The sequence below is a fragment of the Protopterus annectens genome, chromosome 6.part0 (genome assembly GCF_019279795.1).
Source record: "Protopterus annectens isolate FY-2018-M chromosome 6.part0, PAN1.0, whole genome shotgun sequence".
In the NCBI taxonomy this organism is placed as follows: domain Eukaryota; kingdom Metazoa; phylum Chordata; order Ceratodontiformes; family Protopteridae; genus Protopterus; species Protopterus annectens.
In genome coordinates this window covers 1,701,862,073-1,701,889,633 of record NC_056737.1, presented here as the reverse complement: position 1 = coordinate 1,701,889,633, position 27,561 = coordinate 1,701,862,073, and the positions used below count along the sequence as shown (strand labels likewise).

General features: G+C 41.1%; 1 protein-coding gene across 1 annotated transcript in view; it reads right to left on the bottom strand.

Moving 5' to 3' along the window:
- The window catches only part of WDR12 (WD repeat domain 12), a gene marked incomplete in the record, with an annotated part of 668,024 nt that overhangs the window by 154,278 nt on the left and 486,185 nt on the right, over positions 1–27,561 (bottom strand). The window contains 1 exon segment of the mRNA XM_044075093.1: positions 2,061–2,149. Within this exon segment, the coding sequence (XP_043931028.1) occupies positions 2,061–2,149 (89 nt within the window).

The following is a 27,561-nucleotide window of genomic DNA, read 5'->3' as shown; positions in this document are numbered from 1 at the left end:
GAATCCTCCCCCTCATCGAAATCCGTGTCCTCTGTGACTGATTCTTCAGAGAATTGAGCTGCTTCCTCGTACACAATCCCTTCCGAGGAGGCTCTTTAGTGAGAACATCTGAGGAGGCCTCTGAAGAGGGAGTACCTTTAGAAGACAAGTCTTGTGACTGTGATGCATGCTGTCTGAGGGTAAAGGTTGGTGGCTGAAATGGGGAACCTGGGGCCTCAAGGGGAGACTCCAATAACCCAGAAGCCACATGAGAAGAAGCAGTGGCCAAAGCCCTTTCCATAGCCTGAAAGGCATGACCCCCCTGAGGAGGGATGGAAGCTTGGAACAGAGAACAACAAACTTGGAACTGGGATCATACCCCACCCCAAGAGCCCCACCTGACAGACTGGAACAGAGGAAGGGTCCACTGCCACTGCAGCTGTAAGGGATATGGACGGCTCCATAGAAATTCTCAGAACTGACATGAACCCTTCGTACTTTATGGCAAAGACATGGTTCTGGGGACCAGACAGTGCTGATGGCACAGAGGGGGTCAGAGCCGGACTCAGCATTGAGTACAAAACTGCAATCAGCACTGAAATTATAGGAATCTGGATGGTTGGAGCCAAAGGTTCTAAAACCTGAGCTGAGGTTAGAGGAGGAGAGTAATTGGGTGCAGATGGAGAAAAAGCACCTGCTCTGGAAGGGAAAGTGGTCTGAAAAGAAGAGGAAAGACCCTGGGCTGCCAAAATCTTGTCCACCAACCTAACATCCAGTTCCAAAAGACGTCTGGTGGAGCGCATTGAAAAGGCTGAAGGAGACTAAGGTCTCTCTACAAATGGACTAGACAATTGTCCAAGGAAGGGATCTACTGATGGTGAATAAGTAGACCTGGGTTCTGAAATTATGGTTTGTTTCAGTACCATCTGTTGTGCCATGGGTGAACCAGCCAGTACCGAAGTCAGAGGCATAGAGATAATTGGAGCTGTAGAACTAGGGCTCTGAACTGTAGACGTAGCCGGTGTAGAAGGTACTGAAGAATTCTTCGGTGCCGGAGACTTTGATTGTTCCGACAGTCTTGGAACCTTGGATTTCGGTTTGGAGGAGGAGCCTTCAGAGGTATAGTTGTGCTTTTTAATGGTCGGCGCCGAAGGGGATGACAGCATTGAGAGAGAAGAGTTAGAGCCAAAGACGGACAGAGACTGGTTGGGTCTTGGACAAGGCTTCCTCAAAAGGGGCCTTACAGAGCCCTTTGAGGATCAAATTTATTCTCTCTGCCAGGGTTCTATTACTAAAACCCTGACAAATGGTAAATCCACACTCAAGTGAGGCACACCCAAGCAATAAACACATTTGCCATGACTATCCGATTTTGGCATTTTTCTGTCGTACCCAGTACATTGAAACCTGTAGTTGATAATTTTAACTTTTCTGCCATATCTACTAACTCTCACAGAAATACACACACACAGTAAGGAAAGTGCAGAAGGAAAGCCTACTAACAATGGTAGAGAAGTTACCACAAGGGTAAAAATAGAAAGGAACCATCAGCAATGGTAGGGGAAAAGAAAATACCAATGGTACGAAGGATAACACACACACTCAAGGGTAGACCAAACACTTAACAAGAGAAACTATGAAGCAAGAGTTATAAAAATAACTCTAAATCAATTAGAAATAGCTATGACAAGTCTAAAAGTACTTAGCTACAACAGATGTCTGGCTGAAATGTCTGATTCGCAAGCACGGCAAACAAGATCTGGGGTAATCTGGAGAGGGGAATTATGGGAAGAATTGCAGCCTGAGAAATTTTTTTGGCTGATTATGGGAAGAATTGCAGCCTGAGAAATTTTTTTGGCTGATGCGAGCTATAGAACGGCCGCATCAGTTCCGAGGGTTAGAACCGAAACCCATCAGTCAAGAATAGATGAAGACTGACAACATCAGATTAACGTTTGTCAAAAAGGCACACTTGTAAAGCAAGTGCCAATTTATGAATATTTAAACAATCATAAAAAATAGCAAGAGTATTTTACTTCCAATGTTTTTCTGGCTTCCATCATATATAAATAGCTACTCACCCTTGTCAATCCAATCTGCATAGTCTTCTGCTTCTTTCTGGGCCTGGCTGCAGCTGCTTCTTCAATTTCATCCTCTTCATCTGTAGGAACTAGTGTTCAAAACATGGAAATCACAGAGTGCCACCAAACACTGTGTTCAAATTATCAGTCCTGTACCAGAATTTCTTCTTTGTGAAGTAAACATTTTCTAATCTCCAACATCCTGACCATCCAGTTCCTACCAAACTCCCCAATCAAACCTTTCTGCCTCTGTCACACCTTGACTGTTTTGGCCCAACATGGGAGGTCTTCCTTTCCAGTAAACGTTTTTTTTTTGTAGTCCTCTCTACTGATCAGCAGGTACGGGAGGGCAATACTCATAAAAGGAGTAAGCAGTATGGTTTGGGCATCTGGCTTTGTTTCCTTGTTTGCCCTATTCCTCACATTTAGCCACATGGACAGGACAGTTCCACAAGATTCAATGTGAAATCAGTGCATGGGTGTATGGAAGTTTGTGCTTTTACATACCTAGCTCAAGTACAGTGCAAATAAGTAGCTGGCCAAGTCCCGTCCCCTTGGCTTGTGAACAAGCCAGCCCCTGCCCTCCAACAGATAGCACTTACACTCCAAAAACTAGCCACCTCCCTCCCTAAAAGGAGCAAAGGGACACTGGCTACTAACACTCTTCCCCTCAGCCAACAAGCACTTCCAGCACCTAGGCTAGCTAACAGGAACAAGACTATGGAACTGAATGATGGGACCCAAACCCTCTGCTAAGAAGCTAGATTAACCTTTCACCAGAATATCAACAAGCATGCTTACTAAGACATGTATTAAAATTACATCACTTCTGCATTTCTAATGTTATGGTGCCCTGGACTATTTTACCTTGCCTTACCCAATTTTTGTAGTGTCAGAAAACAGCAGTGGCTCTATCTCCCAGCAGCCTTCCCTTTACTTCCTAAAAGCAGCTACTCTCTCTTTAATTTCTCCAAGTCTTTCAGATTTCTAATACCATGACGGAATGAACCTCATTCCTAAGTCAAAGTACAAGTTCATGAAATTAGTATTGTTTCAATCCTTATTGGGCCAGAAGTGCTCTCTGCAGGACCTGCAATGTGCCCAGTATTGACTCCTGTAATTCATATGGCGTTACATGCACTGGTAACATATCTAAGTTTAACTGTATATTACTTTTTATAAAACCCATTGCTCCTACTACTATTGGAAGTATCTGGGTATCTTTCCACATTGCCCTAGTTTCTGCCTGCAAATCCTGGTATTTGATGACTGTGTCTCTGTACATAAGATACTATAATCACTGGGTGTAGCAATTTCAATGATCAGTGTTACTTTTGTCTTCTTTTCATGCTCTACTATATCAGGTTTTCTCGCATCTATTTTTGAACTGTTGGTGATGGAGGATCCCATGTAATAAAAACTTCATAATTTTTCTATAATACTTATGGCTCAAATTTTCAATGTTTCTCAGCTAATTCAATATTATGTTTGCACAGTCCTCAATGCAACAATCTTGCCACATTATTATGCCTTTCAGTATACAATACTTATATTTATATCTACTTTCCTATATTAATACATTAATTTTATGGTAATTCAAGTATTCATGGAAGGGTGTAAATGACTTTACATTTAGAGTAAACAAACACCTATGTCTCATCATACCACTTGGACTGTATGGAGGCTTTCTGCAGTAGGTAACTGCTGCAATTTCCTCTTCTAGTATTTACAGCTCAACGCATTCCTGAATTTTCTTTCAATCTCATTTATGGGGCAGCATGAGAGTCCTGCTGATGAATGCTGTATGGCATAATATAATAAAGGTGTTAAAACAATAAAAGAGTTCTCAAGAAATCCTGTCCATGTGGAAAATGAGGATGGGTTGACTCACCATAAGAGCTTGTCACTCAAACACTCATCTTACAGAACTCAGAGCAAATAAGTAACAGTTTTTCCAGTCAAAAAACTAAAATCAGTCTGATAAGCTTGTTCAAATGGAATAAGTATTGCTTTTTTCAAGTACAAAGTTAAGATCCAAAGGAGGGGCCGCCTGTTTCCTTGGTGGACAGATCAAGAAAACCCCTTTCAAAAACTGTTTGATGCAAGGCAGGTAGAAAGGGAAGGGTCTAATGCAGACAAGCAAAATGTCCTTAAGATGACCCTTGACAAATGAGTAAGAAAAGTCACAGGATAACCTATCATGCAAATAATAAAGAACCAGAAACATCCAGGCCTTAAATGGGTCCTAGTTCTTAGAATGGTATCAACTAGTAAATCTCTTACACTTACACATACAACACTTTATTTTAGCAGTTTTTTAGTCTTATTTAGTACCTGCTGCAGGTTATAAAAAAAGAGCATCATCCAAGCAGTCAGCTGATTTCAATCTGGGGTATATCAAACAACCTCTGACTTGTATGAGTACATCCATTCGGTGAGGAAGCTTGTGGTAACTGAGAACCACTTCTGCCTTGGTCCAAAGGAAGTCATCACCACTATCTTTGGAGAGCTCTTCTGGTTCTTTGGAAAAACCCTGGGTATTAGTGGAAAGGATGTAAAAGCATACAGTAATATTCCTGTTCATGGAAATGAGAAAGCGTCTGTCTTCCATGTATGTTTGCAAAGAATCCTGGAGCAGAATTTCTTTAACTATCTGTTTGAAGTACTCCCCACAAGTGGATAAATTCCTGGTATGCCCCCAGGTGTAATTTCCATTCATGAAGATAACAATTTAAATGCAATGTATTGCAGCAAATCTAGGGCACCTACTCTAGAAGACGGTTGTTTAAAAAAGCACTTTTAACCTCCCCTTTGCATCCTGTACTACGGTGGTTTGAAAAAAATGTATAAAAGTAGATTTGAGAAAATTAAATGAAAGAAAAAGGCATTTTTACTATAATTTGTCAAATTATCATTAACAGCCATTGTTGGTCCTTACTCAAGACAAGCCTATGAAGCCTTACAGTGGGGCAAGTCTGGTGTTACTTTGATCATGTAGCCAAAAGGTTGAATATTTTACAGAATGACTTGTCTTACAGAACTATTTCTAGAAACAAAATTCAAGTGGCTTAAAAGAAAAATGACTTGTTTTTAGATGACCTAGCATTTCAAAAAATGGTCACCAAACAGGATTATGAATATAAGTCCCAAAACCAGTTATTCCTTGTACTTTTGGCATTCCAAAAGTGCAGAGATCTATACAGATCCCTCCTCTTAGACCAATTGTGGCAGCAGCAATTCAAAGACAGAAACATTAAGCAAAATATATTGATGGAAACTTATAATCTATGTAACCAGTACAGACATGCATCAAAGAAATATTCAGAGTTCAATCTTTGCGACAACTGGTGTGAGACATCGCACACAGCATTGGTCTGGAATGGTTTAATGATATTACATTTGAGTATGGTCACTTAACTATAACAGACACTGATACTATTAGACAATTATACAAATGGTATTATACAACAACTTTGTTTATTTCAAAGCAGTGGAGGCTGCTTGCACCCCCATTTAGGCAAACCTGGTTTTACAGCACTGGGAAAGCAGTATGTACTAAACTCTGAATATAGCCATAACCAGGATTTGTACTTGAGGATTTAAATGACATCTTTATACTGTGGATGGATACGGCAAATGAACTGAGGGAATTTGCTCAGTGTTTAAATTCCACTATAGAAGTTTTAAAATGTATTTATGAGTTCTCTGGTGATAGGATTAATTATTTGGATGTTTCAGTTTTTTAGGATACAGAACTGCAACAGTACGAGTCCAATGTTTTTAGAAAGTTGACATTTAAAAAAGTTTTACCTATATTTTGACTGCTGCCATCCATTTAAGCAGAAATGCAGTTTAATATAAAGACAGCTAATTGACTTACCCAGATTAATTTCTAAGGACAGACATTTTTTGTTAAAGGGTAACAAATTAAAAGGAGATGTTACTATAAAAAGGCTACTGTTATAATTATTAAAATAAGTGAAGAAATTTTAGGCCAACAACATACTATTTTAAAAACAACAGGGTTGGATACTACTAGATCAAATGATGGTAAGTGTGGATTTAATAACAGAGCCACAGCTTTGGAATACAAATATTACACCAAGCAGTTAAAGAGGTCATCACTCAAAACTGGATGGTGCTTCTCAAGTTCTGATAATTTACTAATATACTTGGTACTGTTTCATCTTTTATCTGTAAAAGGAGACAGAGCCTGAAGGAAAAGATTGAGGCAACCATGATGGGTTGTTGTGTCTTTCAGCTTTTCCCGGTTAGGGGTCACCACAGTGGAACTCCGGTCCGCTAATGATTGGCAGAAGATTTTTACGTGCCGAGTTGCCAGCCCTGACGCGCAACCTTCAATGAAGGTACGCCCATTTATGATTGTCTTCACACAGAAGACGCTCTAGCTGAGAATCGAACAGGACAACGTCTTACTGTGAGGCGATAACGCTACCGCAGCACCACCACCGCAGTGCAACCACGATGGGTAAAGTCAGCAATTAAACTAATGTGACACAAAAATGTGACGTGTATTCAATGCAAGTTCATTAATGACACCTTTGGGGTAATATCTTGAGTATTGTATACCCCTTTCTTAAAAAGCAGACATGCTTACTGTGGGTGTAACAGAGTGGTTTTACTTCCACTTGTGCCACCTGTGATGGATTTCAATAGGCAAAAAAGAGAGAAGCCTATGTTCTAGAATGTATGAACACTACTGAAGTATAAGATTGGGTGATACAAAACTACACTGGCCAAGCACTCACTTTTATGTACAAATTTTAAAAAAGTTTACATCCTAGTTTTGGAGAAAATAATTAAGAATAAAAAGGCAACTGAAAGCAAAGCTTTTGTACCTTGAATTTGTGTGGCAAATAAGATTACAATATATAACATTTCCAGGTTTAAGTAAGAATGTAACTATCAGTATTATAGTTAAGGGCTGCCAAGTTATGAAATGATGCATCTGTTTATGCTTTTTTACATTGTTTTTTCATTACTGAGAATGTATGCAAATGGAATAAACTTAGAGTCTATTAAACATGCCATCAAGTGATTTCATTGAGTTTCGACTTCTGTAACCCATGCACATAGCTCATTTTCATAGTTCTTTTAAACAGTGTAGAAATTCTTTTGGGCACAAGATTTTGCTTCTATATACCCATTTCTAGCACTGATTACGCAAGATGTATTAAAAGCAGGAAGAGTCTTACTCGTATGTTTATAGTTACACTTACTAAGGCTTGAATTTCAGTTATACAGCAATTTCTCTGGTCTGCATTCTCCGTTTTCCTATCCAGTCATTTGTAGTACATTTTTTCCTTATTTCTCAATTTTGCTTTGGTATTTGACTCTTGTTCTATTTTACACATAATTTCTTTAATTAGTTTTTAATTGTGTGCTAATAATTTCATTTGCTTTGCACAAATCCACAGCCTATGATGAAGTCAGGCCCATTTTTCTTAATAACTTGCCTGTTAAGTGGTCATTTTTTGTATCACAAATTGCTCTTCCTTTTATTAGTGAATCATGCAATTCACCAGTCTTTGACTTCATACTTCAACTTTGTAACTGAAACATTTTGGCTTTTGTAGAGCCTTGTGCTCTTGTAAAAACAACAAATGTTAAGTAGTTTATATATTCTTTCTAGGCTCATGACATTTCCTGACCTTCTGTTTATAAGCTCTTCTATTTTGTCCTTCTCTTCTTCAAAAAAAGTTAAAGTATTAATAACTTCAGTGCTGCTTCTTCAAAGACATGCAAGAATGTAACTTCATGACTTGAACCACTTGCACTGAGGGGAAAATCAAATCTTTGGATACAGAGCTTTTGGTTTTCTTCTAATTGCTTATGTAACAAGAGGATTTCAGGTTGTTGCAGCTGGACCATATGTTCACTGTCGAAGTTCATAGGTTCATACTAGGCTAGCTGCCCTAGGGCATTTATAAGCCTAGCCAGAGTGTGTTTGGCTTTCGCCACCCATTTTAAATTAATTTTGCTATGTCCTTTTTCGAGGTTAGTATACTGTGCCTCTGTCTAACAGTGACACAGAAGTGATACCCGGGTTACACCTACCATCTCCCATCCACTCATCAAGATTCCTCTTGAAGAGAGTCAATGAGGGACTCTGCCTAACCTGGACTGGGATTTTATTCCAGAGTGAGGGGAGCCTCTGGGTTATGAATCTGTCCCTCCAGCATGTCCTATTTATTTCAGTGCTGAGGTTCAAGTCTCTCGAGCGCGTAGCTCGATGGGATTTGGATTTTCTGAGGTGCAGCATGTTCATTAATTCCGGGTTGGACATGGCTTTATACGTCAGGCACAGATCGCCTCTGAGCAGGCGGTATGTCACTGAGTAGAGCTGGAGTTTCTTTAACCGGGCAGCATATGGCATCTGTTTGAGCCCTTTGATCCTCTTGGTGAGGTACTTTTGGGGTCTTTCCAGTTGCTGCAGGTGTCTGGTACAGTACATCCCAAAAGGGGCATTGTACTCAATTATGGGCCTGATGAGCGATGAGTAAAGAGGCACGATGACCTCCACTGATCTAGATGTGAATCCCTTCATGATTAGGTGGGCTATATAAAATGTTTTTCTAACCACTTTGGCCACGTGGTTGTCAAATGAGAGATTGCTATCAACTTGGGTCCCCAGGTCCCTAATTACTTCTTCTGTACTTAATGGATTACCACCTATGCGGTAATTTGTGAGCACTTTGTTTTTGCCAAAGGGGATGACTTTTTGGCGTTTAGCTTGAGGCCATGGCTCTGGCACCAGTTGTCTGTTCCTATGAGGCCCTTTTGGAGGATGCTTGTGTCGGCTGGAGAGTCGATTATGGCGCCCAGTTTGCAGTCATCTGCGAACTTGGTCAGCCACAGTCCTTCCGTGTTGGCCTGTACCTCCGAGAAATATATACCGAACAAGAGAGGTACCAGGACTGAGCCTTGTGAGACGCCACTTGTAACTGGTTTGGAGTCTGACATGGCTCCAGCAATTCTAACCATGTGGGTTCTGTCCTTGAGCCAGTTTGCAACCCATCTAGTGACAAAGGGGTTTATATATTTAAGCTGGCGAGCTTATCTATAATGCCCGAGTGGGGTATTGTATCGAAGGCTTTTGCGAGGTCCAGGTAGGCTGCGTGGACCACCTTCCCCTCATCAATGGCCTTGGTGACTGTTTCGAAGAAATCGACCAGGTGCAGGATCTGCCCTTAAAGCCGAACTGGGTAGGATCCAGTGTCTGTAGGTCCCCCAATATCTTTATGAGGTTCATGATGATCCTTTCCATAGCTTTGCAGACCAAGCTAGTCAGGCTTATGGGGCGATAGTTTCCAGGATCCGTTGAGGCACCACCTTTGTGGAGAGGGACCACTGTTGCTGGACGCCACTCTATGGGTACATATCCTGTAGTAAGGCTGAGCTTGAACAGTAATTTTAAGTTTGGGTTTAGCTCTTCTTGGAGTTCCATGTAGGACGCAGCCCGGGACACAGTCTGGTCCCATTAATGCTGTGTTTTTTGCTTTGGAGAGGGCGGCTCTTACCTGAGCATCTCAGATGTCAGGGGGGCAGCACTCTGCTGGGATAGGTATTTGCCCTTTTGGTGGGGAAGGGGGGGGGGAGTTTGCGCTGAACCTGTCAGCTAGGATGTTGGCAATGTCTGTGGGTTCGATGTATTTATCATTTTGGATTAATTCTGAGCATAACTGGGAATTCCCACCCAGGTTCCTAACATAACTACAGAAAGCCTTGTGATTATCCTTAGTGTCCTGTGCAATTTTTCTCTTGAAGCTGGCCTTAGACGATTTTATGAGTGTCCATAGTTTTTTGCTAATACTTATCAGAGATGCCTTCCCTTTTTGGGATTTTGCTCTATCATGTAGTAGCTTCCTCCTTCTATTGTATAGTTTGTTTATAGCTGTGGTCCGCCAGACAGGACGTCTGCCTTTGGAGGATTGGGTCTTGGTTTTATTTGGGATTGCATGATCCATGCATTCCTGAAGGTGTTCATAGAATGCGTTTATAAAGGATTCTGCGGTCTGGGCCATATTTTCCACAGGCTCGGGGGCTTTGAAGGATTCCACCTTGGTTTTGAGGAGTGTGAAATTTGCTTTAGAGAAGTTTTTCACTGTGGTTTTCTGGGCAAGGGGTGGGGTCGGGATGTGAATATCCAGTGAGATTAGTTTATGGTCTGATCTTACCAGTGAGGGATACACTTCTAGTCTGGAGCACAGAGTCCCCATGTTGGTGATGATCAGGTCCAGTATGTTTTCCCCTCTTGTGGGAGTGGTAACAAGTTGTTCCATAGCACTTGAGTTGATAAATTCTAGGAACCTTTGGGCTACGGTGCTGGAGCTAGAGTAATGCTCCCAGTCTATGTTTGGGTAGTTGAAGTCGCCCAATATAATGGTGCTTGGAGAGACCTTCATATTTTCTAGTGTTCTCAGGAAGGCCGAGTGGGGTTCCTGGGCTTGGGAGGGTGGTCTGTAGCAGGCTATAAACTGGAAAGCAGTTTTACCCACTGTTAGTTCCACATGGATAGTCTCTGATGCTTCGTGCTGTGCCACCAACCTGGAGGTGTGGGTATCTGACGAATATTGATACTCCCTCTCCTTTTGTGGTTCGGTCCAAGTTTTGGGGCCGAAAAGCATGGTATGAGGTATAACCTGGTAGTGCTGGGGTGCCCTCGGGAGCCTTGAACCAGGTTTCTGTTACTGCACAGATATCGATATTCTCCATGCTAAGGAGAGTTTTGAGTGTGTGCATCTTGAGGTTTAGACTTCTGGCGTTGAGTAGCATTACTCTTAGTTTCTTATCCCTTGTGATACCTATGGAGGTGGGTTTGTCTTTTGAGCCTTGCCTAAAAAAGGCACTATGGGGGAAGCAAGAGCCTTTGCCAATATCCGAAAGCCCAGGGGTGATAGGTGCAAGCCGTCCCTAGCAAAGCATCGTGGCTTGTCGAGCATGTCATCCCAGGCTGACAGGCATTGGATCCCCTTTGAATGACACCAATACTTAAGCCAATTGTTGAAATTGATCATCTTGTCTTCATATTGTGGCATCATTCTTGGTGAGGGTAAGATGCTACTCAAGGTCAGGGTCATACCAGCCTGGGCTACATGCTCAGAGAGCTCCTCTATGTCTCTTTTCATGTAGTCCAGGGAGGTACGTCTCAGGTCATTCATACCAGCATGGACAATGACAGAGTCATATTTGTACTTGCCTTGGAGTGACCTGAGTGCTTGTGTTATGTAGCGGATCCTAGCGCCCGACAGGCAGCTCACCGTGACCTTCTCCTTGTTCAGCCTGGTGAGTGGGACGTCAGTGTGCCTGATGATAGAGTCACCTATTACAAGTGTATCAGGTGTGTTGTTTAGCCTTAAGGGCTGTGACTGTTCGGCACACTGGCTTTGTGAGCTATGTGTTGCACGTGTTTTGTTTTGGGGTAGCGGTTGCTTGGGTGTCTGCTTTGGAGGTCTCTGCTGCTTAGGAAGATTTTTATTTAGAGCCTCCGAGTATGTTTTTGTGTGTTGATGTGTTTGGTTTGCTGTCGTGGTAGGTCTATGTGAGACTGGAATTGTAGTGAGTGTGGTTTCCTTCTCCTCCTGACTGGTTACACCAGTGCTAAGTTGAGAGAGCTTAGCCTCCAGTTTGGCTATATGGTTGCATCTCTCACATGTGTTGGAATTTGTTGGGAGGAGGAGAGGGTTGTCTGTGTACATGAGGCAGTTGTAACATTGCCTCAAAATTCCCAGATTCACCAGCTGGACTGGAGAGGAGATTGACAACTGACCTTTGGACATGCTAGAATAGCATTGGGAATTCCTATATAACTGAAAAAAAGGACCAATGGGGAACAAGGTACTCAAGGGGAGTTTGTGAGGGTGTAGTGCTTTTATTTTTAGTGCTGACTTATATAATTGCTTTAGTGAGCAAGTGCCAGGTAACTTAAATGCAATGTGCTACAGGTAACTTAAATACAAAAACGACAAACAGTAACTTTCTTTCAAGTGAAACAAGGAAATAATCACAGTAAGCAATGCAGATATCACTAGGGATCCACAGAAGCGCTGAAAAGCCGTGTTTTAGGTGGAATTAGTGTTTTAGGGAAATAACAAGCAAACAAACAAGCATACAAACAAAGCTAGATTCAGCAGGCCTGGATCTAGTCTATGCTACAGTAAACAAGGTGTACCAATTTCAGGAAGAAACAGTTGAAATACGCAGTGGGGGGGGGGCGTTTCAACAGAGATGTGAGGAATCACAGTGCAAATTATAAAACCAGAAAAATATATACTGATCTCTGTATATTTGCAGAACAGTAAGACAACAGTAAGCCTTTAACCAGAAATTCCCAGCTCAGAAGGGCAGAGTCCAGCCTCTCCTCCCACAAGAGTGCAGACCACAAACCTTCTTAATGTAAAATAACTGGCCTGAAGCCCAAATGCTTAAACCAGAACTAATACACTTTCAGAATAACAGACACTGAGCCCTCAAATCAGCAGTTCCCAAATTAGAAGGATGTAAGCTACCTGTCCTGCCACCACAGTGCAGGCCACAAACCTTCCTAATGTAAAACAACTGGTCTGAAGCCCAAGTGCTTAATCCAAAAGACTTAGAATGATAGCTACACTTTAATCATGTTACTGCCAAGCAGTAATAAATACAACTGAATATTTTAAAGAATGCCTGGATTAGTGCTCAAGTTATACAAACAAAGCTGGATTCAGCAGGCCTGGATCTAGTCTATGCTACAGCAAACAAGGTGTACCAATTTCAGTTAAGAAGCAGTTCAAATATGCAGGCACTATAAGCCTTTAACCAGAAATTCCCAGCTCAGAAGGGCAGAGTCCAGCCTCTCCTCCCACAAGAGTGCAGACCACAAACCCTCTTAATGTAAAATAACTGGCCTGAAGCCCAAGTGCTTAAACCAGAATTAATACACTTTTAGAATAACAGACACTGAGCCCTCAATCAGCAGTTCCCAACTTAAAAGGATGTAAGCTACCTGTTCTGACACTACAGTGCAGACCACAAACCTTCTTAATGTAAAACTGGTTTGAAGCCCAAGTGCTTAAACTAAAAGGCTTAGAATGAGTTACACCAAGCAGTAATGAATACAATTGAGTACTATTAAGATGACGCAAAAGCAAAATAAAGTAGGAAGAAACACAAATACAGTAAAAGCAGATAAAATTTTTTTTTTTTTTTTGAGTGAGCAAATGAGATGGGCCCAGGAGTTACAGGACAGAAACAAGTGCAAATGCAGGTCTTCAAATCAGAAAGTTGAGAAAGATGGAAGACCGCCCAAACGGCCAATAACTATAAATTCTGGGCCAGAACCACTCCTTATGTGGTAGACAGGTTACCTAATGCTTAGCACTCCCACTGATAAGCTAGAAGGCTTCTCTCAGACACAGAAAGGCTTGGGGGGGCTCAGAAGCTTAGAAACAGTCCTGGATGCAACAAATCTGTATCTGGAACACTAATTACAGGAAAGGTAGGAAACAGGCTTACATTTTTTTTTCAGAAAAGTAGCAAAAACAGTAGTAAAAACAATTCACATGCAGTGCAAGCTGGCACACTTGAGTATGTAGCAATATTAGTCCACACACAGTTTGAAAAAATGTAATTAAATTAAAAAGGACTAAAAGCAAGTGCAGAAAGGGTTTATTAGGTAGAATGCAGTAAAGAGATGGGACTGGGGGAGTGTCCTAAATCAAATCTACAGTGGGGCGGGCACTGCAAAAGCCACCAAATTTAAACTACAACCAAGAACAGGGAGGGGGGGGGAGAGACAGTTTCAACAGAGATGTGACGAATCACCGTGCAAATTATAAAACCAGAAAAATATATACTGATCTCTGTATATTTGCAGAACAGTAAGACAACAGATATCTAAGCAACAATTTAGCTCTATAATACAGAATAATACAGAAAAATATACACAGCTCTATATATTTGCAGATAGTCTTGTAAGACTCTCTCTCAGTGCACAGGTTCCAATTTAAATACTTTACTTTACTTCCATACTCTCAAACTTGTAAAAACAATTATATTGCTTTTCTTCTGTAGATTTATTTATTTCAGTTCTGGTATACATTTCAGAATTCTAATATGTAATATTACGATGGACTGTAAACAACAGACTCTAAGGATACTGTCTGATGTTACTGAGGTTTGTACTTGACTGTGAACCAAGAAATGACAACTGCAGGAAAATATAGCAGCAACCACTCTAACAGTGCAATGTAATGTTGTGCAGTTTCATCCAGCTTTTATTCAAACTTCATCAACAGTCACTTACAAAGAAACACTGACAGTTAATAATCAAGATGTTAGCCACCCAGTGGTGTGAACAATGGCTCTAAGTGATTGTCCCTGTTGATAGGACACCTCGACCCCATGTACAAAAATGAGAGAATGGGGTTGTTACCCCTGCTTATGAGACATCTCAATCCCATGTGGAAAACTAACAGAAAGGGGTTGTAGATGGATGGATGGTGAATTTAAACTAGACACAGGTGTAGAATGCAAGATGGTGTATGAACATACCTTCAATGCCCTGTGTATGTTAGGTAGAAAAACCAAAACATGTGGCCACACGTAACACATTCTGGCTAGCAATCATGCACATTAAACAAAAATCATCAAAAGACCTTATAACTGGAACTGCTATCTTTTCTACTGTTTAAGCAACCCTTAAACTGATTACATTAGATTGGGGGGGGGGGGTTACTCCTTCATACGAAGTGTTTGGAGTGCAGAGTCCTCCAAGAGGAACTTACCCAGACTTATATATCAACACTGGAAAACGGAGGAGTCCCAATTAATTTGGACTTCCATTAAAATATTCTGCAAATAAAACTACATCCATTCTCTCCACGAGATGGAGCCACCATGTCAAAAACTGATTACACCTGAATATTAAAATTATGATGCAAAAGTTCCTTTTGTAAACCAACACTGTGATGCTAGGAATATTAAATTCACAGTACACAGACATGTACTGAAAGAGCCAAACAGTAACAGATACAACCAAGATACTGTGCACAGCACTAGCAGTGTCATCATGCATGACTATACGGAGTCATTTATAGACTTAGGATGTTTGCCTAGAAAACATAATCTACAAACAAACTGAAGCTGTGCCAGCAATGCATGCTCTAATGAAAAGTACCAGTAGCTCTCATAAGACAAACAGGACAGGTTTTAAAGTAAATGAAAGCTTATGTGTCATTACAAAATCAAACAAAGAGAATGAAGAAACACTACAGTTAATGTGAAAAGATATGATTTACATTTGTACTGATATGCTTATACATGAATAAATGATCAGATGACGTCATCCAACTAACATACACCTAAAAAATCTATACCAACAGCTATTTTTTTTAGCACTACATACTATTTAGGGTTTCTGGTAAATAATGCTACAGAGCTCCAAACTGTACAAAAACCTAACGCACCAGTACGAAAGTATAGAATCCTTACAGACTTTCATTAAGCATTTTATCAGCATCAAGTCTGCTTCGAAGATCTACGGCATAGGTAAATGAAGCCTTATACGATGCTGAACATAACTCATGACCTATTTGGTTATAGTCAGGCACAAGAGGAGCACAGTAACAGAGCTATGTACCATTTAAACAGATTAAGGCAGCCTGATTTCAAGTAGCAAGTCTCAAATACAAGGGTCATAATATAACATCAGTGACAGAAGCCAAATACAGAAAAAGTCTGAAGTTAAATAAATGCCAAATCCAGAAAACACAAGCATTAAAGACATTTCCAGGAATGATGCAGTAACCTATAAAGTTTGTGCCTAATATATCTGAGACAATAGTGCCAATAAGAAGACTATTCGAGTGAAATGTTTCGAAACAGAGCTATGAATAGAAAGAGTTGTATGCTACCCTTGTTACAGATGATCCAGCATTAAAACATTATAATGTAAATGAGACAGTTGAGCTGCAAATATCAGCCAGAATGTAATGAGAGCTGTGATTTTACAGAAAGAATAAGCTTGAAACACACAAAAGAGTACACAACGTGGGCTACAAACTGAACTTGAAAAAATAAAAATGCAAAGTTTAAAACCAAAGCTCACCCTGCACTTAAATGAAATAAGTAAAATACAAAAAAGTCACTTTTACACTCTGAAAAAGTTTTAACTGTATGAGGCAAAATTGCTCACTTAAATAACAGCCATAGTGTAACTCATAACAGCAATCAGGCAATCAGAACATATCTAATTCTTAATCTCAGACTGGTCTACTTTTAATAACAGCTTTGAAAATTATTGCTTCATTGATTCCAGGAAACAGTCTAACAACTTTCTATACATGTTCCTTTAAATCCAAAAGATCTTCAATACATACCCTCTTCCATCAAAGATAACACTGGTTTAACTCATATACATTACAAGAAAGAATATATAAACTTGAGAAAGTTATTCAAATTGACAACATGGGTGATGCTTTATGTAGACAAATAGAAATTGTTGTTTTATTAAAATGTATTTTCACTGTTATCATTAATGGAAGAGGAGGAAATACTAAGGATCTTTTATACGAAGAACTGAAGAGAATGCTGCTTAATCTACACAAACTGTGATATAAATGTGGAACACAAAAAAGACAGGAAACTGCATCAAACAGACATGCTAAGCATAGGTATCAAAGAAAAAGTAAAAGGACTTCAGAGATGTAACAACAATGATGTAGAGATGCAGTTAATGTTACAGTGAAAGAATGGCATGAGCAACAACCATCATTAAGGAGAGAAATTAGGTCTTATTCTTCTCAAAAGGAATACATATGTTGAAAGCAGGCAAAATTAAAGTTCCAATAAAATGAAAAGGCCAACACCACTCAGGATACACAAATGTCACCTAGGAAGAGTAAAATGCATTATTGAGCAAGAATGGCTCAGACAGAAACTACTGTTGTGTGTGCAACTTGTAACAATAAATGTCCAAGTAATAGATCACTACTGCAGAAGTATTCTTTATAAAAGTGATTTTCCAGAAGGCTTAACATTCATCCAGCTTCCAAAATGGCATCCCAGGATGAAACTGCAAATGTTATCTCCTTTTTAACCAAGAGTCGGGCAAACATTTAGTATAAAGAATACTAGTCTTTACCGTGAAGAAAAGCTTCAGTGTGCTCCTTCACTATGCCGAGACATTAACAGCACATCCCTGAGATCCATATGAATAATGCCAATACCCTGGATATAAAGGGAACCATAAGCATAGAAGAAACTGTAAAATTCAAGCAGTGTCTACTTCTGTTTAAAAAAAAAAAAAAACATCCATTGCACTGTTAGTGTAAACTACAACGCAACAGGGGAGAAGGTAAAGGGAGGAGCGGATTGGAATACTGTACTATTTTATAGGCCACCAAAACAAACAATAAATGAGTTAAAATTATTCAACAAGGAAATGATGAATGGCTTTAGGAATTAACATGTTATTGTAGGCAAGCTGAATGATCCCATTGTGAACTGCAACAGATAAACATTGAACAGAGAAATCAAGCCACTATCAATGATAAGCTTAGAGCAAGGATATACTCAACCCATTAGAATTAACATACTCAATCTTATATGAATTAATGAGGATATAAAAGTAAGGAATCAGAAAATACAACCACAACTCGGTAGATGTAATCATTATTGTATTACATGGTTGACAACCTTCATCAAAAGGAAGGGCCATCAAGTAGAAGGTAAAACTAAGGCCTACTACCAAGCAGACTACACATCAATAGTAAAAGAGCTCCATGGATGGAGGCGGGATGAAGTAATGAATGGGGCTGTATTAACAAGGTCAAGTTTACAAACATTATCATTCACATATACTGCTATATATCATATAACCAAAGCAACATTGCATAAATTATTCAATTCCTGTATTACTTTTTAAAGAATCATCTTTATTAAACCATCACCCATGACACAGGCAATCATACACTTATATAAATGAAAACAAACCACACCGCCACAATCCTAGTTGCAAACATTTTACATCACAAACCATACAGACACACTCCCACTTGCAAACATTACACATCACTTGTAATCTACCCAATCATTTTCAAACATTACATAGCTCATTTAAGTCCTGACTTCTTTTAAACCTCATTCCTCCCCTGTATGTATTGTTCCCACAACTCATTTTTTCCTATGTAGTTTGCTCCTACACTTTTTTTAAATATTTCAATTCCAGTTGTTTTATCTATGTTACTATATTCACTGCTTCTAGTATACTTGGTTTAGATTTTTATTTCCATTTTCTAGTAACTGCTTTTCTGGCAGCCACCATAATTAGACACAGCAAGGCCTTACAGTGTACTGCAAATTGATTCCGATAAGGCACATGACTCAGTACCACATAATGTACTATCAGTTATGAGCAAACTCTAATTTGGGTTTATTAACAAAAGTATAGGTAACATGTTCAGTGGGAGATCCTATAGAGTTAAAATCTCAGACTTCTAATCAGAGATCAGATCACTAACTGTAGGAGTACCACAGAGGTCAGTGCTAGGGCTAAAACAGTTTGCATTATTTATGTCAGACTACCCATATCAGGAGGGTATACACATTAGTAAATCTGCAGATGACACCAATAGGGACAGCTGAAAGATAAGAAACAGCACGGACATTTGGATTAAAAAGAGGTACAATCAATATAAACCAATATGGACTTTAATGTTAAGAAATCAAAAACAGTTCACTTTGGTGCCAGCAATCTTTTATACACATATGCAGTATGGAGTAAGTTGGTCCATTCAAATAATACAGTAAGAGACCTTGGGCTTATAATAAACAGGAGATTATGTTTTGATGCAAATCTACTGATAATGAGAAGGAAAAAAATTATATAGCTATTAACAATACACTTTGTAGAATCCCAGGTAGAGAGAAGAAAAGTATTGCTACCGATGCATGCAGCATGAAGATCCAATATAGAACATTCTATGCCTGTTTGTAGATAAAATACTGCCTGATCCATAAGCTGGAAAGAATTTGAAAAATTCTTTGCAAAACAGATTGCTAAAATAAGGCACCTGAGCCATAAAAGTCAACTCCAGGAATTGTGTTTATTTACAATAATTTATAAAATAATTAGATGTGATCTACTCTTAATTCACAAATGCAAGAACAATAATGTTATGGTAGCTACAATGGGGATAAAATTTACGAATAAAATACAGCATACAATAAATAATGGAATATTGGTAGAAGCACCTTAAGTAAGCACAGAGTTAAAGAATAACTGTTTTCATGTAAGAGCAACTTGTCTGTTAAAAGCCTTTGCATTAAGAATTAGAAAGATTGAAGGTGAAAGCATTTAAGGCAGAGATGGATGAGTCAATTGGTAATGGGAATTACTGTCACACACTTACGAGTACCAGACTCTCAGCAGACCCGAGAGTCTGGAACTTAGAAGTAAGGCTTAGAGTTTGTTTTTAAATGCAGTGAATATTAAACATTCCTGTAAGTTGCAAGGGCAAATCAGAATAGACAGACAAATACTGGCTACCTCCCCAGGTGTTTTTGCAATCCTGCATCTATTCATCTACTATAATCTTCAGGTCCTTCTTGCCCACGATGTGAAGGGAGGGGAACCTATATAGCAGCTTTAATTTCCTTCTCAAATATCTACTGTTATGATAAGCTTCACACAGAGCTGCACTGTGTTCACTGTAGGAATCACCATTGCCATAGTATTCATTCTACAACAGAGAGCATCAAAGCTACACAAGGAATACAGAGTTGCAAGTGACAGAAAACCTTACGGAATGGGCATGACAAAGTCAATCTTACTCTTGGGACTGTTCTTTCAACTTGCAATGTTTGCAGAAGATGTGAGTGGATATTCCTTTTAGATGATCTGGACTGATGGCCTTCCCCTGGTGAAGGGTGTGCTCACTGAAGTGTCAGCCTTCTATTTGCACAACAAAACATTATACAGTGAAAAGGTCACTTTAAGAGACTGGCATGCCTTTCCCTCCCTCCATGCTGGAAGGATACAATCAGTAGGCCCCAATCCTAATCTGTTTAATTCTGTCAATGTAGCATCTCAGCTGCCTCTCAACACTTCACAACTGAAAGATGGTTTACCCATTGTTCTGTGGCTTAGGAAAAAGGTCGGTAGCTGAACAGACTCCTTAAGGGTCAGGGCCGATACTACCTTTACCAAAAAGGTGGAGTTACACCTTAGGCTAAATATTCCTTTAATGAATACTGTAGAGGACTAGGTGATCAAGAAGGTCTGAAGTTCAGACACTTCTGGCTAGCATGACAGCTATGAAGGAGGAGGTTTTATAAGGCAGAGATATAAGCATGGTTAATGAGCTGGATTCGAATGGAGCCAATGTCAACTGCAGTAATACAAAATTGAGTCTCAAGAAGGAAATACTTGTTTTCTTGGCAGATTTATGTGCACAAAAAGAAGTTATGTACTCACCATAACATTCCATGTTTGCTGTCCATTTGGCCTTCATTCATTGCTGGTTGGGTTTGGAACAAAGAATTAGTTCCAACTCGGCCTTAAAGCTCAGGAGTTTTCATCGGCTCGTGGCTACACCCTATCCTATCATGCTCAGGGAAGATTACCCAGACCTTGTTTGCAGATACTACAGTTTAGTTATCTCTAAACATGTAACCATATCCAAAAAAGACTAAGAGATTCATCATATCCAACTTGCAAAACACCCCCCGATCCTCCAGGTGCAAAGGTGAGGGACGGAGGGTGGGATGCAAGAATGAAGGCATGATGGACAACAAACATGGAACGTTATGGCGAATACATAACTTCTTAATGTTATGTTGTCCTATATCTCACCTTCATTCATTGCTGGTTGGGACTGCATCCCTGGGTCCTTGTTTCTTGAATGGCTCAAGGGAAAATACTCTTCAAAACAGTGGATCCAAAGAAGGCCCTGTTCCTGGAGGCCAAATCGACTTTGTAATGAGTGATAAAGGTATGAAGCTTTACCCATGTTGCTGCTGCACAAACTGAATCCATGGGTAGTCTTGCTTGAAAGGCCGATGAGGTTGCTATAGCTCTTGCAGAATAACCTTTTACTTTCCCTAGAAGCTCTCTACTCTGAGATGTGTATGTAAAGGTTATACGGTCAGCAAGCCACTTAGAAAGCATGACGTTCGATACGGGGGTACCGTTCTTTTTATCTGAAAAGGATACAAACAGCTGGTCTGATTTCCTGAATCCCTTTGTTTGGTCCAGACAGAAATGTGGCTGTCTGTGTACATCTAATTGGTGTAATTTGTACTCTGATTTGTTGCTATAATTAGGGAAGAAGAGAGGTAAGTCAATGGACTGGTTCAAATTCACTTCTGAACAAACCTTTGGGAGAAAGGAAGCGTTAGTTCGCAGGGAAACTCTATCTTTGTGAAAAATCATGTAAGGGGGATGTATCGATAATGGTTGAAGTTCTGATAACTGTCCAGCAGATGTGATGGCTACCAAGAAGATTGTCTTCCACGTTAAGAACTTTAGCTCACTAGTTGATGCAAGTTCAAAGGGGGAAAGGATCAGGGTGGATCAAACAAAATTTAGGTCCTATGGCACTGGTAGCTCTTACTGGAGGTCTTGGCAGAAAAGTATTTTTCAAAAAGGCTTTGCAAAGCCTGTGGAACATGCTTTTTAGTCCCATTTCACCCATATGACAGTTTGATATAGCAGCTAATTTAACTTGCTGCACCTTCATCAAAAAGCTTAGCTAGGAAGTCTAAGACAGCTGTTACAGGGGCAGTAAAAGGATCAATATGGTTGTTGAAAGCCCAACAGGAAAAAACTTTGCTAGAATACAGTTTTCTGCTTGAAGATTTATTAGATGAAATCACAATATGTTTCACTGCAGGGGAAGTATTGGGAAACCTGGCTATATATGGAAGTGGTGCAGCCAAGCCGTCAATTTGAGGATTTGAAGAAATGGATGGAGTGACCCTAATGGACAAGTCAGGAGGTCTAAAGCTGGGTCCAGATTCCACAGCTCCTCCTGGAGATGGGGCCATAGGAAGGAGAACCAAATCTGATGAGGCCAGTATGAGGCAATGAGTATCAAACTGCTCCTCAACGTGCTGTCTTCCTGAAGGACTTTGTGGATCAGAGAAACTGGGGGGAAAGCGTAGAGGAGATCCAGGGGCCAATTTTGTACAAGTGCATCCCTTGGTGACTCCCGCGGAAGGGGGATCAGGGCAAAGTAGCTGCTGCATTTGGCATTTATGGATGTGGCAAAAAGGCCGCAGCAAGGCTGACCCCGCTTGCGGAAAACTTGTGGAAAATCATTTCCGCAATTTCCTGTTTTAGGGAACACTCGTGAGGCATCAGAACAGCTCTGCTGAGTTTGTCCACTATCACATTGGACTTAAACACTGGGAAGAGACTGCCCAATGCCATACTTTTTGAGCCGCTCGACATATGGAGTAAGATTTGGTTCCTCCTTGTTTATATACCACACCACTGACATGTTGTCTGTCTAAATTGCAATTGTTCCTAGTGGAAGGGAGTCTTGGAATGCCTGCAACGCCAAAAGCAACGCTCTCATCTCTAGGATGTTGATATGCAAGTGGTTCTCATTTTTCTGCCAGACACCTTGGATGGTCTTCCCCAGATAATGCCCCCCCCCCACCCTATCTGGGAAGCGTCCATGGTCACTGTGGCTACTGGTTATGGAAAGACGAACGTTCGGCCTAAGGTCAGCTGAGTGGAGTGAAGCTATCAGCGCAGGCCTTTCTTGCAGATTCTTTTATGATGATTTTGTGAGACATGGGCAGTTCCTGCATGAACCACTGGGTGAATAGTAGCCAGTGAAGTATCCTCATATGCAGGCAAGCTAAAGGTATCAAGGTTATTGCTGCCGCCATGGTACCCAAAACTCTCAAAACAACTTTCACCTGAACTCTTTTCTTGGTTAAGAGGTTTCTGAATTGATGACATAAGGTTAGAATCCTCCTGGAGGAAGTCTGGCCAACATTTGTCTTGTATCTGCCCCTATAAATACGATGTGTTGTGATGGCAATAAGGCAGATTTTTCAAAGTTTATCATGATGCCTAGCTGAGAACAAAGATGAATGGTGGTGTCTCTCACTGTTAGTAGATGCTTGGTGGTGGCAGTTAGGAGACAGTCGTCCAAGTACAGAAACACCCGGAATCCTAGATGTCTCAAGTGAGCCGTAATTACTGCCATGCATTTGGTGAACACTCGGGGGGCTATAGTGAGACCAAAGGGCAGAGCTCAAAACTGGTAGTGACTGTCTCCTGGATCGCCTGTCCATTTTTATGTGGTACTATGCATCCTGGAGACCTATTAAGCACATCCAATCATCTTTCCCCAGATGTGTTACCATCCGGAACTTGGACTTCTTGATGGACTTTAGTCTGCCGTGATCCAGAATGTATTTTTTGCATTTGATTTTATCTTATATGCATCTGTTTGCTAGGCTGTTTATTAGAGTTTTTTTTTAAAAGTGCTTTGTATCTTTTATTCCACAATTATTTTCAATTAAATTCAGTTAATTGATTCAATTATTCATTTAAAGAATAGTATTTAAGGGATGGACTTTGATTAAAGTTTTGTACTCTGAAGATGCCCTTCAATTTTGTGGGAGAAAGCGCTTAGTACTTCTGAGGAGATGTTCTTTTGATGGACCAGTTTTTAATGGTATCGTTGTATTTTGCAATAAATCTTTTTTACCAGGATCCAAGGTTTGCTGGAATTATTTGGCTTACCAGTATCGAATTTTGAATTGAGATCCAGAATGGGCCTCCAGTCCTCTGTCTTCTTTGGAATTAAAAAGAACCTTGAGTAAGTTCCAGATTCAATTTGGTCTGCGGGGATATTTTGGATGACTCTTTTTCTAGCAACTTTTGACCCTCTAAAGTTGCGTGATCCCTTTGACTGGGTGGAACATCCGGGACTGTTTTTTTTTCCTAATGGGGGAGAGGAAAAGGGTATGTACTAACCTCTGGATATGATAATTTGTACCCATTTGTCTTATTTCTAGCCAGGCGTTTGGGTATGACAAGCGACCCCTGACTGCCTCCAGAGATGGACAGATGGGCCTCCTCTAAGGGGCGCTGAAAGGGTTTACCAAGGAAGGAATCCCTGTCACCCTGGTTCTGCAGACCCCCTCTGCCACATGGTTGGCGTCGTCCATTGTTACTTCTCCCTCTGCCCCTTGAGGAAGAATTACCACGTTTATCCGGGAAAGCGCTTTGGGACTTGCAAAACAATATTTTTGCCCCCTTCTGACCTCCGGGATAAGGTCTGGTGGGGAGGGAAAAATGGACTCCAATGGCAGATAGTCTTTCCATCCTGTTCGCACCTGGTTAGGGTCTCTAACATTTGGCCCGAACAAAGACAAGCCATCAAACAGGGCATTCATAAAGAAAGACTTGAAGGGTTCTGCGAAATCGCATAAGCGCATCCAGGAATGTCTCCTTAAGGAAACTCCTGCACCTGCTGCCCTACTTGCTCCATTGGCCGCGTAGGAAATAAGTTGCATGGAGGAGTTCACCACAGAGTTTAAGGTGGAGAGCTAGGAGGAGACCTTGGCCAAGACCCCCGCAGCTACAGAACCTTGGAGGGTATCTCCTAGCTCCTTCAGGATATCCCTTTGAAGCCTAGTGAAATGGATCAGGTAGTTCAGACACCGAAAGGCAAAGGACACTGAAGAAAACATATACTTTCCGTATCTGTCCATCATTAGAGACTCTTTATTTGATGGATGAACAGATGAGGATGTCTCAGTCAACAACTTGTTGGTGGCTGCAGCCACCACCATAGCATCTACCAGGACACCTTTGCTGAGAAACTCCCTATCTGAGGGTGCAGTGATGAACTTATTTGGCCTTCTAGGAACAAGTTCCACTGAACTCGGAGAGCCCCACGCCTTCCAACTGACTACGTTCATGAGTTATTGAAAAGGTGGTGACACCCAAGAAGTGGAAGAGTGAGACACGAATGCCTCCAGATACACAGACTCATCCTCAGAAGGGTTGATGGGCTTCCAGCCACCTCTCTGTTTAAGGATTTCTAGGATGTCTGCAAAAGAGACATCCTCAGTGGGTGACCGTGGTGTCCCTTCTGACTCGAGGTCCGTGTCTGAAGTGATGGACTCTTCAGGGGAGTCTAGATGCTTCCTCTTGCATAATGTCTTCAGAGGACCTCCTCAGAGGGGTACTCTGGAGAGGTTTCGGAAGAGATCACTTCACCCAGTAGGGCGTCCTGAGGCATTGGGTCTTCACGCCTGGGTGGGAGTGATGGTACTTGGGGGGGGGGGGGGGGAGTACTTGGAACTGAGAGCGGAGCAGTCTGAGGTGCCAGCACTCTCCTCATCACCTTGAAAGCCCCCTGACTCTGTTCCAAGGAGGTTCCTTGCTCCTAGGAACCAGATAGCCTCCCCTAAACCAAGGCAGTGGGCTCAGAGGCCGATGTAGGCACTGAGCTCATTGGCGCTGAAGCGCCGAGAGGTAGACTCAGGTCAGAAAACTGTCCAGCCCGACTCACCTCCCCAGACCTGATGGGAGAGCGTCGGCTCCTAGACTCCTTGACTTCCAATGGAACTGAGGAGGTCGAAGCAGTGGTCGGGCCCGAAGATCCCGAAGCAGATCTTGGTACCGACTGTTCCGCTACAATAGATCCAAGCAGTCCGGCTCTGAAGCCCCAGAATGGGAGAGGAGGAACTGACGAAGGGAAAGTGATGTTGGTTGGTCCCAAATCCCTCTGGGTTGGAGTCGACAGTATCTTGGCCAGCACCAGCGTCCGTAAAAGTCTCTTCACCACCCGCTCCATATCATCGTCCGAAAGACTTCTGGAGGATCGAGAGGACGGGAGTGGAGACCTCACTGACTGTAATAAAGGAGATCTCAGAATTGGGAAGACAGGTTCCAGGACTGGGGACCGGCTAGGAAACTGGAACTCTGTCAGCTCCAAAATCACAATGGGAGCTGAAGAGGGAAATTTCTCAGACTTGAAAGCCTTCTGGTCCAAAGATGATTTCCTTGGCATGCTTTTTTGTTGGCTCAGATAGTGGAGCAGTAGAAGAGGACCTCTTTGTAGATTTTTCAGACCTGGAAGATGGGGATTGTTGAGTGTTTTTTTGAGGAACTCTGATTCCCTTCTAAATCCTCAGAAAAAGGAGTTTTGAGCAAATCTCGTAACTATTAATTTTTTCCTTCTTTCCATAACACCACTGAACTGAAGGCATGGCAGAAGGAAGACTACTCTTGAAGATGGACAGCACCCAAACAATACACATAGCTGGTGAGCCCATCAGTCAGTGACATTTTCCGATTGCATTTATCACATTTTCTAAAACCCGAAGATTTTGATTCTCTAGTATCCTTAGACATCTTACTACCCAACACACAACTAAACAAGCAAGTAAACAGAAGAAACGAACAAAACTTCTTGACACCAGTCAATGACCAAACAAGTAGTTTAACTAGGAAAACACAAAACCAACTTTTTTTTTTCTTTACAAATATGTATATAACATAACTCGCAACCAACTAACTCTAAATTATCGAACAACAAGACAGGAGGAGAAGTCTCCAACTAAAATGGCTAACTCCTACAACAGACCGGGGGGAAAGTCCTCTAAGTTAAATGGGCCGAAGGGCGCCCTCCAACTTAAACGGATTACCCAACAAAAAGGAGAAAGTAATACCAACCCAAAACTATAATTTAAATGAGTATTGGGATAGGGAGAAAAAAAAACAGACGGGCCTAGTGGTAGGACGGCCAAAAGAAAAGCACAAACAACAGCAACGAACACACTCAAAGTACTAGAAACACTAATCTAAATATAAGAGATATAGAATATAGAAAATTTCTAGCAATATTAATAAAATAAACAGGAAAAAGATTCCACTTGGCCTAGAGCCTGCATGGAAGCACCCGATCTTTAGAGGCAAACGAGATATGGGTAGGATATGGGTAATCTTCCCTGAGCATGATGGGATAGGGTGTAGCCATGAGTTGGTGGAAGCTCTTGAGCTTCTGTACAAGGCTGAGTTGGAACAGATTCTCGGTTCCGAACCCAATCAGCAATGATGGTGAGATAGGACAACATAACATCCACCATTCAAAAGAAAACTGTTTCACTAAGTGTGCAGCCAGAGAAAGAGTCATCAGGTTAGTGGAGATGACCACATGGTGCATTATGATTAAGGTGTAAGAAAGGCCTTTATATTGGCTTTTGGGTTGAATTGGGGGATGATATTCTTGTCAATGTACCATATAGAGAATCTTTTCCTTTTTTCCAAGTATAATTTTCTGGTGCTTAGTCGTCTGGTTTCCTGCAGGGCCAAAATAAATTTGATTTAATGGATCCAAGCAGACAGAGCAAGTCTGGGTGCATCAGGGTGCCTCCCTGATGTGTTAAAAGAATTCCATGGAAAGGAAGGATTGGGTTTTTTTTTTCTCTATGCATCTTCACCACAGTGGAAAACCACAGGATTTTT